This window comes from Lepus europaeus, chromosome 16 (assembly GCF_033115175.1).
Source record: "Lepus europaeus isolate LE1 chromosome 16, mLepTim1.pri, whole genome shotgun sequence".
NCBI classification, from domain to species: Eukaryota; Metazoa; Chordata; class Mammalia; order Lagomorpha; family Leporidae; genus Lepus; species Lepus europaeus.
This window is the reverse complement of record NC_084842.1, coordinates 724,565-744,482: the sequence shown is the minus strand read 5'-3', so window position 1 is coordinate 744,482 and position 19,918 is coordinate 724,565. Positions and strand designations below refer to the sequence as shown.

Sequence of the window (19,918 nt, the reverse complement as noted above, 5' to 3'; positions counted from 1 at the left end):
AGGTCTTCCTTTGCCGTTGGTTCACTCTCCAATGGCCGCTGTGGCCGGCGCACCGCGCTGATCCGAAGCCAGGAGCCAGGTGCTTCTCCTGGTCTCCCATGGGGTGCAGGGCCCAAGCACTTGGGCCATCCTCCACTGCACTCCTGGGCCACAGCAGAGAGCTGGCCTGGAAGAGGAGCAACCGGGACAGAATCTGGCGATCCGACTGGGACTAGAACCCGGTGTGCCAGCGCCGAAGGCAGAGGATTAGCCTAGTGAGCCGCAGCGCCGGCCCCAGCTACCACTCTTTATGTGACCTGGTGTTTCCTGTTGTGGCTGGTGTGTCATTTAGCTTGCTAATGTAGCACAGTGAATGTGTAAAGAACTCTAGTTCATCTAGATCAGACTTGACTTCCTACTCTGGTATGAGCCTGATCCAGGCAGGGAATCTGTTTATCTTCAGACCAAGAAGAACCAAACCCATATCCAGTAGGCCTTGAGATAACAGGAACTGCCCCCAGGTGGTTCAACCACCATGTCTGCCTCCCTGTTTCAGCCACAGAGTATCCGACTCACAGATTTTCCTCCTTGTGAGTCTTTTTTTGATTGGAAAGAATTAATACTTGATTGCCAAGGACCATAATTTTTAGATTGTAGTTTTTTAGGTTATCTAACAAAAATAACATTGACTATTTTTGAACTTTTGATTTGATTTTTATAATTCTTATTATTTTAGTTGAATTCATATTTTCTTCACATTGTCTACTTTTTTAGAGGGTTTCTTTTTAAAATTTTTTATTTGAAGGGCAGAGTAACTGAGAGAAGGAGAAAACAGTAAGAAGACAGAGACAGAGATCTTTCATCTAAGAGATGTTCCGTCCGCTGGTTCCCTCCCCACATGGTCACAACTGCCAGGGAAACCAGAAGTTAGGAACTCCATCCTGGTCTCCCATGTGGGTGGCAGATGCCCAAGTATTTGGGCCATCATTTGCCTCCCAGGCATATAAGCCCGAACCTGGATCAGAAGCAGTGCATCAGGGACTTAAACCCATACTTCAGTATGGGATGCTAGCGTCGTTAGTGGCAGCTTAACCCACTGTGCCACAACACCACCCCTTGTTAGAGGTTTTATAAAAACACTTTTGGGTGATGTCTGCCCTGTTTACAGCATGCCTTTCTCTGGTAGCTCACCTTTCCTGACAGATGCTGTCCTCCTTCCCCCAGCATCATGTGTGTCCTACTTACAGCCCAGGATGCAAAACACTCCAACTGGATTATTTGGATTTTCCTTAGTTTTTTTTTTTTTTTTAAAGATTTATTTATCTATTTGAAAGACAGAGAGGGAGAGGGAGAGGGAGGAGAGAGGAGAGAGGGAGGGAGGTCGAGAGGTCAGTCTTCTATCCACTGGTTCATTCCCTAGATGGCTGCAACAGCCAAAGCTGCACCAATCCGAAACCAGGAGCTCCTGGTCTCCCATGTGGGTACAAGGACCCAAGGACTTAGGCCATCTTCTTCTTCTTCTTTTTTTTTAACTGATCAATTTATTTATTTTCCCTCCAAAGAAACCTTCTTATTTAAGGAATACACACTTCATGCATTTCTTAAGTACAACTTTAGGAATATAGTGATTCTTCCCATTATACCCACCATCGTACTCACTCTCCCACCCCTCCTCCTCCTCCATCTCCCATTCCCAGTCCCATTCTCCTCTAAGATCCATTTCTAATTAACTTTATTTGCAGAAAACCAACTCTGTACTAAGTAAAGAGTTCAACAGTTTGCACAGTAAAAAACAAAACAAAACAAAAAGTTTCTCAACAGTTGAGACAAGGGCTGTTCAAAGTCATTGCATCTTGAAGTTAATTTTACTTCTTTTTTTTTTTTGAAACTTTATTAACTTTAATGAAGCACCCAAGAATGATACATTTTTTCAGAGCACTTACACATAGTTATAATACAACTCTTTGAGGACAGAGGTCCTGAATAGGAAGTTAGTGCATAGTGACTCTTATTAATGTAACAGTTAACACTCTTATGACATCAGTGATCACCCGAGGTTCTTGACATGAGCTGCCTAGGCTATGGAAGCCTTTTGAATCCACAAACTTCATAAGTATTTAGGCAAGGCCATAAGCAAAGTGGAAGTTCTCTCCTCCCTTCAGAGAAAAGTATCTCCTTCTTTGATGATTACTTCTTTCCACTGGGGTCTCACCCACTGAGGTCCTTCATGTAGGACATTTTTTGCCACAGTGTCTTGGCTTTCCATGCTCTCGTGGGCTTTTCAGCCAGACCAGAATGCCTTAAGGACTGATTCTGAGGTCAGGGTGCTATGTAAAGTGATTGCCATTCTATGAGTCTGCTGTGTGGACTGCTTCCCATGTTGGAGCAGTCACTCCTTTTTAATTCTATTATTATTACCAGATCCCTAATCCTGTCTATATGATCACTTTAACACTTAAGATGGTATTTTTACCACCCAGGTTAAGGGGATTTAGGGTCCCATGGCAAGTTTTTAAACTGTACCCTTAGAAGTAAGTCCATAGGAATCTGTGTAGAACTATACAGGTTTACAGTTACAAACTTCATACACTTCGTAGTTACAACCTTAGGAACATGGTGATTCTTCCCATCGTGTCTGCCCTGCCACCCTTACTCCCAACCCCTCCTACCTCCTCCCTCTCTTTTCTCACTCTTGTTTTTTGCTGAGATCTATTTTCAGTTGACTTTATACACATATGTTTAGCTCTGTTAAGTAAAAAGTTTGACAAGTAGTACAAAAAACTGTTCCTCAACAGTCAAGACAAGGACTATTCAAGTCTTTGCTTCTCAAAGTGTCAATTTCACTTTTTACCATACTCTTAGTTATCACAGGTCAGGGAGAACATGTGGTATTTGTCTCTTTGGGACTGGTTTATTTCACTAAGTATGATGTTTTCCAGATTCTTCTGTTTCGTAGTAAATGACTGGATTTCATTTTAATTTTTGCTGTGTAGTATTCCATAGTGTACATATCCCATAATTTCTTTATCCAGCCTTCAGTTGATGGGCATTTGGATTGATTCCATGTCCTAGCTATTGTGAATTAAGCTGCATAAACATGGGGGTGCAGATGACTCTTTCATATACTAATATCATTTCCCTTGAGTAAATACTGTCTTCCATAGTGGCTTTACCAGTTTACATTCCCACTAACAGTGAATTAGGGTACCTTTTTCCCTATTTCCTCACCAGCATTTGTTGTTTGTTGATTTCTGTATGAAAGCCATTCTAACTGGGGTGAGGTAAACCTCATTGTGCTTTAATTTGCATTTCCCTGATGGCTAGTAATCCTTAGCACTTTTCATGTATTTGTTGGCCGTTTGCATTTCCTCTTTTGAAAAATGTCTGTTTAAGTCCTTTGTTGGGCCATCTTCTACTGCTTCCCCAGGCCATGGCAGAAGTGCAGCAACTGGGGCTCTAACTGGCACCCATACAGAATGCTGGCACTGCAGGAGGCGGCTTTACCTGCTATGCCACAGAGCCAGCCCCTTTTCTTGGGTTTTAAAATTTGGACTCAAATGACTCTTTAATTGGTTGACTGAAATGATAAAGACACAGAACATGGATGTAACCAATTGTGTATGGAAGAAACAGAAAAAAGTTGGTTTATAGAGAATAATGGTGTAGATGCACAGAAAGAAATGGAGTAATGTCAGGAGATGAGCACTGTTCACACCCTTGCTGCAGTACTTTGTGAGACCCAACTCTCTTAGTACCATATCGTCCCTCAGTGATCTTCTGGTAAGTTGCCCTTTTTGTCTAAGTTTGTTCAGATTGGTTTCTCTTAACAAAGGAACCTCATCTATTTTTTTGTCTTATTTTGTTTTTTACTTTTGTCGTAAGTTTTGTTGTTATCGTTAAGAATCTATGCTAAAAACACTAAATTAAACCTGACACAAAAATAGATGGGTGTGACTAGCTACATGTGTACAGTGAAGCCAGCGCTCTTCTTACTAAGTACACATTGATCAGAGACCCACATAGAAGACCCACATGTAAAACTAGGTAAGACTGGTAAAAGAAAATATAGGAGTAAATCTTTGTGACTTAGATATGACACCACCGTACAAAATAGATACATTGAACTTAATCGAAATTGAAAACCTTTGGGCCCCACACTGCTGCGTAGTGGGTAAAGCTGTCACCTGCCTTACCAACATCCCATATGGGCACTAGTTTGAGTCCCGGTTGCTCCACTTCCAATCCAGCTCTCTGCTATGGCCTGGGAAAGCAGTAGAAGATGCACTCATGTGGGAGACCTGGAGGAAGCTCCTGGCTCCTGGCTTTGGATTGGCGCAATTCCAGCCGTTGGTGGCCAACTGGGGAGTGAACCAGCGGATGGAAGACCTCTCTCTCTCTCTCTCTCTCTCTCTCTCTCTCTCTCTCTCTTTGTGCCTCTCCTCTATGTAACTCTGACTTTCAAATAAATAAACAAATCTTAAAAATAAAGATAAAAAAACTTTGGGAGTAGGCATTTGGCCTAATGTTGGAGCACATGAATGTAATTCCTACCTCTAGCTCCAGGAGCCAGCTTCCTGCCAATGCAAACCCTGGGGGGCAGTAGTGATGGCTCACCTGCCACCCAAGTACAAGACCTGGATTGTGTTTCCAGCTTATGGCTTTTGACCCAGCCCTTGAGGGTATTTGGAGAGTGAACCACTAGATGAGAGAGCTGGCTTATTCACTCTGTCTTTGCCTCTTTCAAATAAATAAAATATATTAAAAATACATATATATATATGCAATTTATGCCACAAAGAAAGTGAAAAGATAGATCAGAATGGGAGACAATATTTACACATTGTATGTCTGTTTGTCCTGAATATTAAAATAAAATTAGCAACAAAACTCCTAAGGTTTCATAAGAAAAATTTTTCAATGGGCAAATAATCTGAACTGATATTTTTCCAAAAAGGATTCACACAGATGATCAGTAATCACATGAATAGATGCTTAGCATCCTTAGGCATTAGAAAACTGCAAATCTAAACCACAGTGAGATACCATTTCAAATGCACTAGGATTGCTGTAACTAAAAAGACAAATAATTACAAGTATTGGCAAAAGTTTGGAGAAATTGGAACCTACGTACATTGCCAGCAGGAATGCAAGATGATGCAACTGGTTTTGGAAAACAATTTGGCTGTGCTTCAGATGCTAAACATAGAGTTATGATGGGACTTAGTAGTCCCACTCCTAGGCACGTACCCAAATGAAACACACACGTATGGACAGAAGCTGGTATAGGAGTGTTTAAGAAGCATCATGGGGCTGGCGCTGTGGTGTAGCTGGTAAAGCCACCGCCTGCAGTGCAGGCATCCCATATAGGTGCCAGTTTGAGTCCCAGCTACTCTACTTCCGATCCAGCTGTCTTCTAAGGCCTGGGAAATTAGTAGAAAATGGTCTGAGTCCTTGGGCCCCTGCACCCACGTGGGGGATCTGGAGGAGGCTCCTGGGTCCTGGCTTTGGATCAGCACAGCTCTGGCCATTGCAGCCATTTGGGGCGTGGACCAGTGGATGGAAGACCTCTGTCAGTCTCTGCCTCTCTGTAACTTTCAAATAAGGTGATAAATCTTTAAAAAAAAAAATCAAGGATTACATTTAAAAAAAAAAAAAAAAAGGGAAACATCATTGTTCATAATAGCCAAAATGTGGAAACAACTCAAATGTACATCAGCTGATGAATGGATCAACAAAATGTCATATACTCACACACTGCTTAACAATGGAAATACTTTCTAAGAAATGGCGTTTTAGTGTGATGGCATCATTGTGTGAACATAATGGCTCCAGAGTTACCAGGTGATTTACTTCTTGAGGGACCACTATCATTTATGTGATCAGTATTTCAGTATGGGGAGCATGACTATATATCCGTAAGTGGAATACTGTTCAGCCACAGAAAATAATGAAGTGCTAATATGTGCTACAGTATGGATAAACCTTAAAAATGTGCTATGTGAAAGAAGCCACAGAGACCACATATGTTTGGTTTCATTTCTATAAAGCATCCAGAATAGGCAGATCTATAGACAGAAAGTAGATTAGTGGTTTCCGAGAACTAGAGGAGAAAATGGGAGGGACAGTTTGCTGTTGGGAAGATGGGAATGCTCTGAGATTAGATTGTATGACTGTTGTGCAGTTCTGTGAGTACTGTATGCTAAAATGTATTGTAATGGGTAAATTATATTACATCTCAATAAAGCTGTTTTTAAGTTGACATATAGACAGTAAAGTTAGTATGTTATCAGGTGACATAACACAGGCATCAAAAATCGTCCTAACAGATTTCTAAAAAGGCAACTTCATTGTAGCTGTTCTTTCTTATACAGTTATTAGCTGAATAAGTACATTTTCCTTTTCATAATAAAAGCTAAAAATTCTAAATGACATTTAAATCAGCTTCATTCAGAACTAATTTGAATAAAGCATAGTACTGATTGTATGTATTAGGTTGAGTGATAGATGAGATCTAGTTTTCTCAAACACATCTGTTTCACTGTGTTCTGTTTTGGGTTGAATAAAGACAGTTGTGGTGCTATGGAAAGACCTTAGGGGCTGGTGCTGTGGTGTAGAGGGTTAAGCCACTGTCTGCAGTGCTGGCATCCCATTTGGGCACCAGTTCAAATCCTGGCTGCTCCACTTCTGATCTGGCTCTCTGCTAATGCACGTGGGAAAGCAGTGGAGAATGGCCCGAGTGCTTGGGCCCTTGCAGGTGCATGGGTGACCCAGAAAAAGCTCTTGGCTCTTAGCTTCAGCCTGGTCCAGCTGTGGCCATTTGGGGAGTGAATCAGTGAGTGGAAGATCTCTCTCTCTGTCTTTAACTCTGCCTCTCAAATAAGTAAATAAATCTTTAAAAAAGACCAATTGACTGACCTTGGACATAGGAGTTGTGGAGTAGGACAGCACTGGAGTTCCATTATGGTCTCAAACAGATCATTTAATTTCTTAGTCTTTAAAATTCAGTTCATTTTTTAAAGTTTTTTTTTTTTTTTCCTTTACTACCTAGTGTTTATTGAGAACCATAGGAGGTTTTCCCAGGAAAAATATTTGTGTTCAGATTCTATCCTTGTTTTGATGTTTGCTAACACCATGGTTATCTTAGATTTTAAGCCTTTTGCAAACAGAAATTGTGTCCAACTTTGGTGCCTAGTACTACATCTGAGAAAATAGGTTTTAAAAAATTAGAATTGTAATGTTTGAAAAAATTGGAATTCAATGATGTTATTGGTGACCTTTCTGATAAGTGAAGTCATTTAAATAATAACTGAAAAACTCATTTTCCTTCTGTGATATATTTGTCTTGTCTATTTAAAAACATGTCGTTGGTTTTGACTTTTTAAATATACATGTGTTATCTATAATTAATTCTAGTTTAATGTATTTACCTATAACTTGTTCTTAAAATAAATGTAAATTACCATTTTTTGCCTTTTAGTTTGTGATAAAATGCATATTTTTATAAAATAATAGTCAGGTTTTGATAAATCTCTAATTGCATGCACTTAGTTTTATAGTGGCTGATATGTGGCAAATACATTTTTACAGTTCAGGTAAGTGATGATATGGGTTGAGATTCAGTTTTCTTTGTTTTTTGGATTTTTCTTAGCTTGCTAGCTACATGACCTTAATATATTAGCTTTTCCTTATTTGCAGAGATCCCGCATATTTTGATGAAAACTGGCTAAACAGAATCAAAACCGAAGTAGGAGATAATTGGAGGCTAAAGGTATTTTTATTTTTCCATCTGTTTAAGAGATCTGTGTATATATAATATGTATTGATTTTTTTAAAGTCTGATGTCTCCAGTAAGCTTTAGAAATTCAGGTGACCTAGGGTGATATAATACAGAATTGAAGCTTAGCAGTACCTGAAGTTTCTCATCTTGATGTGACAGAATGTAAGTCAGTAAAGCATGATGATGCAGGTATGGACTTTGGGGCCATGAAGATGGTAGTGGGGTGTATCTCACAGAAATAAAGTTAGTATGTCCAGTACTTAGAATAACAAAACACTGAGACAGTGAAACATTTTGATTTCCTTATTTTTTTTTTCTAAAGATTTATTTATTTATTTGAAAGGCAGAGTTTGAGGCAGAGGCAGAGAGACAGATCTTCTATCTGCTGGTTCACTCCCAAAATGGCCACAATGGCCGGAGCTGGACAGGTCCAAAGCTGGGAGCCAGGAGTTTCTCCTGGGTCTCCCACGTGGGTGCAGGGGCCCAAGCCCTGGGACCATCTTCCACTGCTTTCCCAGGCCATAACAGAGAGCTGGATCGGATGTGGAGCAGCCAGGTGTCAAACCGGTGCCCATTATGGGATGCCAGCGCTGCAGGCAGAAGCTTAGCCTACTGTGCTACAGTGCCAGCCTCTCATTTCCTTCTTAGTAACCTTATGTTTCAGTATTTTTCAAGCTCCCTTTGACCAAAACCAACAATAAGAAATAGTTTACATTGTAACCTGTTGCCCACCTAAATGTACAAGTATGCATGCATATAGCTGAACAAGTTTTTACCATTTATAAAGTAATGTTTTTATTATACTTTTTTAAAATGGTGGTTGCAACCCAGTAAGTTATTTCTTTATGTTTTAAACTACAGGTTCACAGGGAGTTGCAAACCAAAAAAAAAAAATGTAGACAGAGGTTCTGTATGCCCTTCACCCATGTGGTAACATCTTGTGTAACCATAATACTGGGTCAAAACTAGGGAACTGACATCGGCACAGTTCACATTGCATTCTGAGTTCAGTCTTACTGCACTGTTTTGTGTCCTGAGTTTTGTGAAATGCTGTCTTGATTGTAGCTTCCTATAACATCACCACAATGAAGAGGCAGAACTGGTTCATCACCACAGGTGCTGCCTTTGGAGCAGCATCCGCACCACCCCTGTTGTTCTGTGTCCCTATCATTTGTTAATTGACTTTTTAAAGGAATTGTTTTCTTATTTTTATTTGGAAGGCAGAGTGATAGAGAGATCTTCCATCCCTTGGTTCACTCCTCAAATGGCCACAACACCTGGAGCTGATCCAGGCCGAAAAGCAATCCAGAGCTCCATCCTAGTCTCCTACATGGACTTTAAATGCTAAACTTGGTTTGTCTTTATGTTTCCCCTAAGATACCTGTTCGATGAGAAGTATTGACTGTTTAGGTTTTAGGTCTGTCAAATATAATTCCTTTTTTTTTTTTTAATTGTTAGTGAACGGAAACTATTTATTTGAAAGAGAGATCTCCCATTCTCTGGTTTACTCCACCAAATGCCCACAACACGGGGGGCTGGCCATGCTGAAGCCAGAAGGCTGGAACTCAGTGTTGGTCCCTCACAGGTGACAGGGACTCAGCTGTCTGCGCTGTCTCTTGCTGTCTCCCGAGGTGTGCGTTAGCAGGAAACTGGAGTCTGAAGCAGAGCTGGGTCACAAACCCAGGCAATCCTATGTGGGGTGTTGACACCCCAAGCCACAGCTGTACCAAGTGCCAATCCCAGATGGAAACTTTCTAATGGTACTGTTTTAATTTTTAAACAATCTTTCAAGAACAGGCTATTGAAATGATTACTTTTTAATGTTGTAAGATGTTTATGACGATTCATGGATGTTTAAAGCAGTGCTACTTACTGTTAAGCAGAGAGGGAGCTGCACCTCCCCCTGTGCACACGAATAAGCCTCCACATATCTTCATTTGACTGTGGCAGTGCTAGTGATACAGAGAATGCTATCAGGGCTGAAATTTCTAGTGTTCTTGTTTTACCCTGTGTTACACTTCTTCAGTTTTATGATGCCACTGATTAAAGTTGAGATAAAAAGCTTTCTGTGATGGAGGAAAACTGCCGTTTTAAATTATATTGATTCATAAGACTCAGATGTTAAAATATGAGAAAAATGAACACCATACATGATTCATTGTGTAGCCCAGTTTTTCAAGTATATTAATTTTATTAATGCATTTTTTAAAAATAAATACACAAGAGTTTTAGTTTATTTTCTCCCACGTCTTACCACTGGATTGTACCACAGTGACTTTTTTTTTTTTAATATCTTCTTTCCTCTGGTTCACTCCCCAAGTAGCCACAATAGCCAGAGCTGGGCCCATCCGAAGACAGGAGCTTCTGGGTTTCCCATGTGGGTTCAGGAGCCCACAGGGGTCATCCTTCGCTGCTTACCCGGGCACATTAGCCGGGAGCTGGATCAGAAGTGGAGCAGCCAGGATTTACCCCCTACACCATAGCACCAGCCCTTGCAGAGACTCTTACTTAATAGCTCCAGGCTCTGCTTTTTCTGTTCTAGGACTTCTTCAAATACAGATTGAGCACTTCTAATTTGAAATCAAACTTTTTGAGAGTCAGCTTGATCTTGGGGCAGGCATTGTGGCCAGTGGGTTAAGCCAGTGCTTGGGACACCTGCATCCCATATCGAATAACTCCTTTGCTTCCAATTCAACCTCCTACAAATACACCTGGGAAACAGTAGATGATGACCCAAGTACCTGATCCCTGCCCCCATGTGGGAGACCCTGATGGAATTCTGGGCACCTGGCATTGGCCTGGCCCAGCTCTGGTTGTTTTAGGCACTTGGGGAGTGAACCACTAGATGATGATTGTGTGTATGTGTGTGTGTGTGTGTGTTTCCCCCTTTCTCTGTCACTGTGTCTTTCAAATAAACTTTTGTTTTTAAGTTTCAGATTTTAAGGAACAGGTATTTGGTGTAGAGATTATGATGTAGTGCCTGGATTCAAGTCCTGGCTCTACTCCTGATTCCAGCTTCCTACTAATGCAGACACTGAGAGACAATAGGTGATAGTATTGGTCCTTGCTACCCACGTAGGCAACCCAAATTGAGTTCCTGACTCCCACCTTCTGCTGCAGCCAATCCCAGCCATTTGGGACATTTGGGTAGTGAATCATTGGATGGGAGATTGATCTCTCTCTCACACTTTCTTCTTTCCTTTCTCTGCCTCTCAAATAATTGAAATTTTAAAAAATTTTGATTTCAGAGTATTTTGGGTATCTGATTTTCAGGTGAGTTTTATTCAACTTTAGTATACTTCATGTAGAGTGATTGGTTGGCTCATAAATTTCTTATGTTAAACTGTATTTGCATCTCTTACTCAGTTGTTTTCTCTCTCTTTAAACAGATAAGCAATTTAAAGAAAATTTTAAAAGGAATACTGGATTATAATCATGAGGTAAGGATTTTTTTACTCATTCTGCTTGGAAATGTTCCTGTAGGATAGCTTAATTTTATAGTAGTTACAAGAAAAGGAAAATTTGCCTTAAAATTAATCAGTTTGTCTTCATTGTTGTTTTTGGATATTGCTTTAAACAACTGTCTGTTAGGTGATTGGTAGATGAATAGTCTTTTTTACATATTTTGGGTCATAAGGAGATGATTGTTATTTTTTATTGAATTTTTTTAAAGATTAATTAATTTATTTGAAAGTTAGGAGTTACACAGAGAGAAGGAGAGGTAGAAAGAGAGAGAGGTCTTCCATCCACTGGTTTACTCTCCATTTGGTTGCAACAGCTGGAGCTGTGCTTATCCAAAGCCAGGAGCCAGGAGCTTCCTGCAAGTCTTCCTATGCGGGTGCAGGGGCCCAAGGACTTGGGCCATCTTCTGCTGCTTTCTCAGGCCATAGCAGAGAGCTGTATTGGAAGTGAAGCAGCCGGGACTAGAACTGGCGCCCATGTGGGATGCACTGCAGGTGGCAGCTTTACACACTACGCCACAGCCCCGGCCCCTAATTTTTGTTGAATTTACTTTATGCTACCATTGTCTCCTTTCTTCCCTGACTTGTGAAGGTAGACAGGGTCTGTACACCTCCGCTGCCTTCTTCCATTTCATTCCTTGGCATACCTCCACCTGTGGATGAACTCGTTTTAGCCTCTGAGTCTGTACCAGAACAGCCAGACATTCCTGAGGAGAAGTTGGGCAATACAGCTAACTAGTTTTCATGTTAAGTTTCACTGTAAAAGACGTTCAGTGGGCACTGCCCTGCTAGAAGCCACCTGCATCATTTCCCTACAGTTTGTTTCCCCACAAGCTTTACCTGCTCTTATACCTACATCTGTTCCCATGACCTTGGCCTGCCCATCTCTGTGACTTACCATCTTGCCCAAGCCTTTCTGAAATCATGGCACAGGCCTGCCTTCTCCCAGGCCTTCACAATGCATGTTTCTCCAGCCCTGCTGCTACCCTCCAACCCCTGTCCCAAGCAACATTAGCTGTAGCTTAGATTACTAAAATAATCTCATTCTTGTCCCCTCTGTAGTCTTTTCTCCCAAGTAAGGCCAGAATGATTTTTAAAAATATAAATTTGATGATGTCAGTTTCCATCTTTAAGTCTTGCATGGCTTTCTATGCTTTGAGAGTCAAATCCACATTTTTTTAAAAAAGATTTATTTATCTTAAAGAGTTAAAGAGAGAGAGAGAGAAATATCTTCCATCCACTGGCTCACTTTCCAGATGGTTGCAATGACCAGGACCAGACCAGGCCAAAGCCAGAAGCTTCATCCAAGTCTCCCATGTGGATGGCAGGGGCCTAGGCACTTGAATTGCCCTATGCTGCTTTTCCCAGGCTATTGGCAGAGAGCTGGATCAGAAGTAGAGTAACTGGACATGAACCGGCACCCATATGGGATGCCGGCAGCACAGGTGTAGGCTTTACCTATTATGCCACAATGCTGGCCCCTAAATCCACATTTCTGTTTTTTTTTTTTTTTTTTTTTTTTTTTTAAGATTTATTTGAGAAGATAGAGCCATAGACACAGAGAGGGAAAGACAGAGACAGGTCTTCCTTCTACTGGTTCACTCCCCAAATGACCACAATGGTCGGAGCTAGGCTGATCTGAAGCCAGGAGCCAGAAGCTGCTTCTGGGTCTTTTACTTGGGCGCAGGGGCCCAAACACTTGGACCATCTTCCACTACTTTCCCAGACCACAACAGAGAGCTGGATTGGAAGAAGAGTAACCAGGAGATGAACTGGCGCCCTTAAGGGATGCTGGCACCGCAGATGGAAGCTACTATACCACAGCACTGACCCCCAAATCCACATTTCTTACCATGAGCTTTCAGGTGCCACATGACCCCTGCAACCACCTTTACATTACTTCCCCCTCAGCCATCGCACCACCACCATTGCGTTCATCTTAGTTCCCTACTTGTTTTCCTCCGAGCCTTTATACCTGTGTGCAGCGTGCTCTCCTCCTCTATGGTCATTGCTAACTCATGCTCATCTCCAAGACCCTCTCCCTTGAGCATCACCCCTCATCCCATTCCTCAGTCACACCCTTCTCTTAATTCCCTTTCATCCTTGCCATATCAGCTGCCTTCTTTTTTTTTTTTTTAATTTTTAAGATTTAAGATTTATTTTATTTATTTGAAAGACAGAGTTTCTTAGAGAGGTAGAGCCAGAGGGCGGGGTGTGTGTGTGTGTGTGTGTGTCCTTCCATCTGCTGGTTCACTCCTCAAATGACCGCAATGGCCAGAGCTGGGCTGATCTGAAGCCAGGAACCAGGAGCTTCTTCCAGGTCTCCCACTTGGGTGCAGGGGCCCAAGGACTTGGGCCATCTTCTACTGCTTTCCCAGGCCATAGCAGAGAGCTGGATCTGGAGTGAAACGACCAGGTCTTAAACCAGCACCAATGTGATGCCTGCACTGCACGCCAGGTCTTTAACTCGCTGTGCCACAGCGCCAAGCCCCATCAACTACTTTCTTATATAATGAGAGCAATGAAGTAAGTGACGTAGTGATTGTTACATACCAGCTCCTGACAACAGTGCTGTCACACACTAGCTGGTCTGAACTTTCTGATCATCTTGAATATTATTTAAAGTACTGAAAATAGGGGTCAGTGCTCTGGCGTAGTAGGCTAAGCCTCTGCCTGTGGCACTAGCATCTCATGTGCTTACCAGTTCAACTCCCAGGTGTTCCACTTCTGATCCAGCTCCCTGCTAATGGCCTGGGAAAGCAGCAGCAGATGGTCCAAGTACTTGGGCCCCTGCACCCATGTGGAAGACCCAGAAGAAGCTCCTGGTTCCTGACTTTGGATCAGCCTAACTTTGTTGCAGCCATTTGGGAAGTGAACCAGCAGTTGGAAGACCTTTCTCTCTGTCTGTAATTCTGCCTCTTGAATAAATAAATAAATCTTTAAAAATAATAATAATATTGACTTTAAAAAAATAAAATATTGAAAAAAGATTTTTCCAAGAAAAATATAGTATTTAAGATACGTAAATGTGCACACCAGCCTAATATTAGATATTTTGCTATACGGACAAGTCTTTAATGTTTTGTTTTTAGTCAAGTTTTATTTCCCATGGGTATGTTTATTAGATCTTTTTGGCTGAGAAGAATAATTTTTTATTATTTATTTTTTTATTTTTTATTTTTATTTTTGACAGGCAGAGTGGACAGTGAGAGACAGAGAGAAAGGTCTTCCTTTCGCTGTTGGTTCACCCTCCAATGGCCGCCGCGGTAGCGCGCTGCAGCCGGTGCACCGCACTGATCCGATGGCAGGAGCCAGGTGCTTCTCCTGCTCTCCCATGGGGTGCAGGGCCCAAGCACTTGGGTCATCCTCCACTGCACTCCCTGGCCACAGCAGAGAGCTGGCCTGGAAGAGGGGCAACCGGGATAGAATCCGGCGCCTCGACCGGGACTAGAACCCGGTGTGCCGGCGCCGCAAGGCGGAGGATTAGCCTAGTGAGCTGCGGTGCCGGCCGAGAAGAATAATTTTGTTTTTATGCTTAGTGAAATAAGCCAGTCCCCAAAAGACAGAAATTACATGTTTTCTCTGATCTGTAGTAGTTAATATGGAATACAAAAAATATATAGGAATGAAAAAGGGATCTTGTGATTTGATTGTTGTTCTTAGCCCTTGTTTATACTCCTGTGGAACTGTTTTCTTTCTGCTTTTTGTTTAATATTATGGTTAGTGGTACATTTAGCCTGTCATTATAGAGTGGATTGAAATTATGTTTTTTTTGACATGCAGAGTGGACAGTAGAGGGAGACAGAGAGAAAGGTCTTCCTTTTGCCGTTGGTTCACCCTCCAATGGCCGCCGTGTTAGGCGCGCTGCGGCGGCACACCGCACTGATCCAATGGCAGTAGCCAGGTGCTTCTCCTGGTCTCCCATGGGGTGCAGGGCCCAAGAACTTGGGCCATCCTCCACTGCACTCCCTGGCCACAGCAGAGAGCTGGCCTGGAAGAGGGGCAACCGGGACAGGATCGGTGCCCCAACTGGGACTAGAACCCGGTGTGCCGGCGCCACATGGCGGAGGATTAGCCTACTGAGCCGCGGCGCCGGCTGAAATTATGTTTTTGCAAACATTAAAAGGAAGGAAGGGAGGAGAGAGGTGAGGGAGGGAGAAAGGAAGGCTGAGGAAGTATAGTTATCTTAGAATTGTACCTATGAAATCTGTTCTCTTTATATTAATAAAAATTTTTAAAAAGGGAAAAAAAAGACTTATTTATTTATTTGAAAGGCAGAGTGACAGAGAGAACTTCCATCCTTGATCACTACAGGTGTACTCCCAGATCACTACAACAGCTTGGGCTGGGCCAGGCTGAAGCCAGGAACCTGGAACACCCATCTGAGTCCTCCACATGGGTGGCAGGGACTTGAGTGCTTGAGCCATCATCTGCTGCTTCCCAGACACAGTAACAGACTGGGGCAGAAACAGTGTAACTAGGACTCAGGGGTACTCCAGTATGGGATGCAAGTGTCCCAAGCAGTGGCTTACCCTATTGCCACAACACCAGCCCCGAAATGCTTTTTTTCTGGGCTTCATACCCATTAAAGTACAAGTGGTATAATTCTCAGGAAAGTATACAGTGGGAAAGAAAACGGAAAATGTATTGCAACAAATATGATGGTGTTTCAGGAACTATTTACCAAATGTGATCATGAACCTTAGTACTAAAATCTCACGAGATGGGCCAAGGGCTCTTACCCCTCTTACACATGAGAAACAGCCTCAGACAGTCTACCCAGATGTTCCTTTTTCCTCCTCCGGATAATTTTTTTTTTTCTCCAGCCAGCGCCAGCCAAAATTTCTTTCGCAGGGCTTTGGTTTGGGGTTTTCCTGTGTTATTCTCTGGCCAAAATTAGCATTACCTAGTCATGCTTATAGTGCTCAGAGAGAATAGATACCCAATCTCCAAAGATGGTTTTGTATTTTGAAGATTTTCTTACCCCTCCCTTTAAAATGATTTTTTAAATTTATATGAAAGAGTTACAGAGAAAGGGGCAGGGGTCGCAGGGAGGTCTTCCATCTGCTGATTTCACTCCCTCAGTGACTGTAATAACCAGGACAGGGCTGGGCCAGGCCAAAGCCAGGAATTTTATCTGGTCTCCCACGTGGGTTGCAGGAAACCAAGTACTTGGACCATATTCTGCTGCTTTTCCCAGGCTGTTAGCAGGGAGCTGAATTGGAAGTGGAGCAGCTGGGACATGAACCAATGTCAAAGGTGGCATCTTTCCCCACTATACTACAACACTGGCCCATGAAAACCTATTTATGGAGCCTCTGTTGTGGCACAGCAGGTTAAGCCACTGCCTGCAACTCTGACATCCGGTATTGGAGCACCCATTCAAGTGCTAACTATTTAGCTTCCAATCCAGCTCCTGGAGAAACAGTGGAAGAGTGCTTGGGCCCCTGCCACCCATGTGGGAGACCCAGATGGAGCTCCTGGCTGCTGGCTTTAAACTGGCCCAGCCCCGGGTATTGCTGCCATTTGGGGAGTGAACCAGCAGGTGACCTCTGTCTCTTTTTTTCTTCTCTCTCTCTCTCTTTCTCTCTCTCACATTGCTTTCCTCCCTCCCTCACTTCCTTCTTTCCTTCCTTTCTTTTTTGTTTTAAAAATTTATTTTTTTCTGTATTTGAAAGGCAGAGTTACGGGGGGAGGTGGGGAGATAAACAGAGGTCTTTATCTGCTCGTTCACTCCCCAAATGGCTGCAACAGCCAGGGCTGAGCCAGGCCAAAACCAGGAGCCACGAACACCTTCTGAGTCTCCTATATGGGTGCAGGGACCCAAACACTTGGGCCATGTTCTGCTGCTATCCCATATGCCTTAGCAGGGAGCTGGATTGGAAGAGGAGTACCTGGGACATGAACCAGCTCTCATATGGGATGCTGGCACAGGCAGAGGCTTACTTAACCTGCCATGCCACAGCACTGGCCCCTCTCATGTTGCCTTTCAAGTAAGATGAAAATAAACATTCTGCCTTTCTCTCTGTCTCTCTCTCTCACTAACTCTGCCTGTCCAAAAAAAAAAAAAAAAAATATATATATATATATATATATATGGCCTGACACTGCGGCTCATTAGGCTAATCCTCCGCCTGTGGTGCCAGCACCCCAGGTTCTAGTCCTGGTCAGGGGCGCCGGATTCTGTCCCGGTTGCTCCTCTTCCAGTCCAGCTCTCTGCTGTGGCCCAGGAGGGCAGTGGAAGATGGCCTAAGTGCTTGGGCCCTGTACCTGCATGAGAGACCAGGAGGAAGCACCTGGCTCCTGGCTTCAGATCAGCGCAACGCGCCAGCCATATCAGCCATTTTAGGGTGAACCAACGGAAGGAAGACCTTTTTCTCTCTCTCTCACTGTCTAACTTTGCCTGTCTAAAATAAAAATAATAATAAACATTCTAAAAAGTAAAATGAAAGCTTTTTGAAGTGCAGGTGTGTGGTGAAGTTCTGAGCAATTCTTGCCTCACATCCTGGAAGCAGGGATTGTGGGTTGCAAGTTCAATGGACTTCTGAGTTTTGTCTCTCAGAGTGCCACAGGAACAGGCCTGGCACAAGGTGCTTTCTAGCCCTCCAGAAGAAGTGCATGCTTGCGGGCAGCTTCAGGAGCAGGTGTTTCTTGTGCACTTAACCCCTGTAGATTTGAGGGCAGTCTATTGGTGTGTGTCCCGATAGACCCCTCCTGGCCCCTGAGGCCTTGTCCTGAAGGTCTGCTGTAGTCTGGTGGCTTGTGGCAGATGCAAACAGAATTCTGCATCCATCTTTTGACATAGTGGCTCTATTTCTAGGAATTTATTTGTAGGACAGTTACCATGCAGTTCTGAAAATTTGTATTTATAGACTATAAATATAAGATTGTAGATGCCGGGGCTGATGCTGTGGTACAGTGGGTTAATGCCCTGGACTGAAGCGCAGGCATCCCATATGGGCGCCAGTTTGAGACCCGGCTGCTCCACTTCTGATCCAGCTCTCTGCTATGGCCTGGGAAAACAGTGGAAGATGGCCCAAGTCCTTGGGCCCTGCACCCATGTGGGAGACCTGGAAGAAGCTCCTGGCTCCTGGCTTTGGATCGGTGCTGCTCCAGCTGTTGCGGCCATCTGGGAGTAAACCATAGAATGGAAGACCTCTCTATCTCTCTCTGCCTCTCCTCTCTGTGTACTCTTTCAAATAAATAAATCAGTCTTTAAGATTATAGATGCCATATGATGCCAGTTATATTGAGGTATTCATAAATATCCTTATAATAATGGATATGCAGGTCCACGATCCTAAACTCTTCAGTCCAGATACACTTTGGAATCTAGTTTTTTAGATTTTAGAAAGGTAACATGATGGATACATCCTGTATTGTGTACATACCCTCAGTAGCATCTAAGTTTAAGCCATTATTATCTTTGCAGCAAAACATAAGGTTATTCATTCTAACTGGAATAAATAAGAACAATAAACTCTTTCTGTGACAACCTTCACTTTGTCCTTGGAATTCCTCTGTCCTTTTTTTGAACAGGCAGAGTTAGACAGTGAGAGACAGAGAGAAAGGTCTTCTTTTTCCGTTGGTTCCCCCCCAAATGGCCGCCATGGCCGGCCAGTGTGCTGCGCCAATCTGAAGCCAGGAGCCAGGTGCTTCCTCCTGGTCTCCCATGGGGTGCAGGGCCCAAGGACTTGGGCCATCCTCCACTGCCTTCCCAGGCCACAGCAAGAGCTGGACTGGAAGAGGAGCAACCGGGACAGAATCTGGTGCCCCGACTGGGACTAGAACCCGAGGTACTGGTGCCGTAGGCGGAGGATTAGCCTAGTGAGCCACAGCGCCAGCCAGAATTCCTGTGTCTTATTTCATCCTGAGTCCTGTGTACTTCTTTCCTTTTTACTTTCTTATTTTGGTGGAGGACATTTTCAGGGGTATCTTTAGGAAAGTGCATGATGAATCTTTTTTTTTAAGCCTGTGTATTTGAAATTAGGCTTAGTTTACCCTTTGCACTTTAGGGTTGGGTTGAATGTGGAGTTTCAGATTGGAAATAATCTCAATGTTTTGAGAGTTTTGCCCCAATATCCTCCGGCTTCTGATGCTGCTGTTGAAGTCTCTCTTGCTGCTGTCCCTTGTTGGTTACTTGTTCAAGTCTAGAACCCAGTTTGATCCCCAGTGTTCATGCTGGTGTTCTTTGGTGTGAGGTACTTTTGTATTTGTTTTGTTTTATTGTGGTTAGCACTTAACAAGCCCTTAAAATCTGAATACCTGCTAGTTTTAGAAAATTTTCTTCTGAATGTATATTTTTGATTCATTTTATGCCATTTATTTTCTCTCTTCTCCTTTTAGAACTCCTGTCCAGCCTTTCAATCTCTTATAACTGACTGATTGATTTGAAAGGCAGAGTGACAGGGAAAGAAAGATCTTTCATCCCTTTGTTCATTCCCCAAATGATCACAAGGGCCAGGGCTGAGCCAGGAACTCCATCTGGGTCTCTCACATGGTTGCAGGGCCCAAGCACTTGGGCCGTCTTCTGCTGCTTTCCCAGGTACTTTAGCAGGGAGCTGGTTTGGAAGTAGCGAAGCTGGAACTTGAATTGGCACCCTTGATATGCCAGCATGGCAGTCAGCTGCTTAACCCACTGCGCCACAACTCCAGCCCCTGACCTTCTTTTTTATCTCTGTAGTTCTGCTCTAGTTTCTGA

General features: G+C 43.1%; 1 protein-coding gene across 1 annotated transcript in view; it reads left to right on the top strand.

The window, feature by feature from the left end:
• HOOK3 (hook microtubule tethering protein 3) overlaps positions 1–19,918 on the top strand; it is a 123,697-nt gene that overhangs the window by 17,609 nt on the left and 86,170 nt on the right. Inside the window, exons 3-4 of the mRNA XM_062213695.1 lie at positions 7,675–7,747; positions 11,146–11,196. Coding sequence (XP_062069679.1) covers positions 7,675–7,747; positions 11,146–11,196 — 124 coding nt within the window. The remainder of the gene's footprint in view (positions 1–7,674; positions 7,748–11,145; positions 11,197–19,918) is intronic.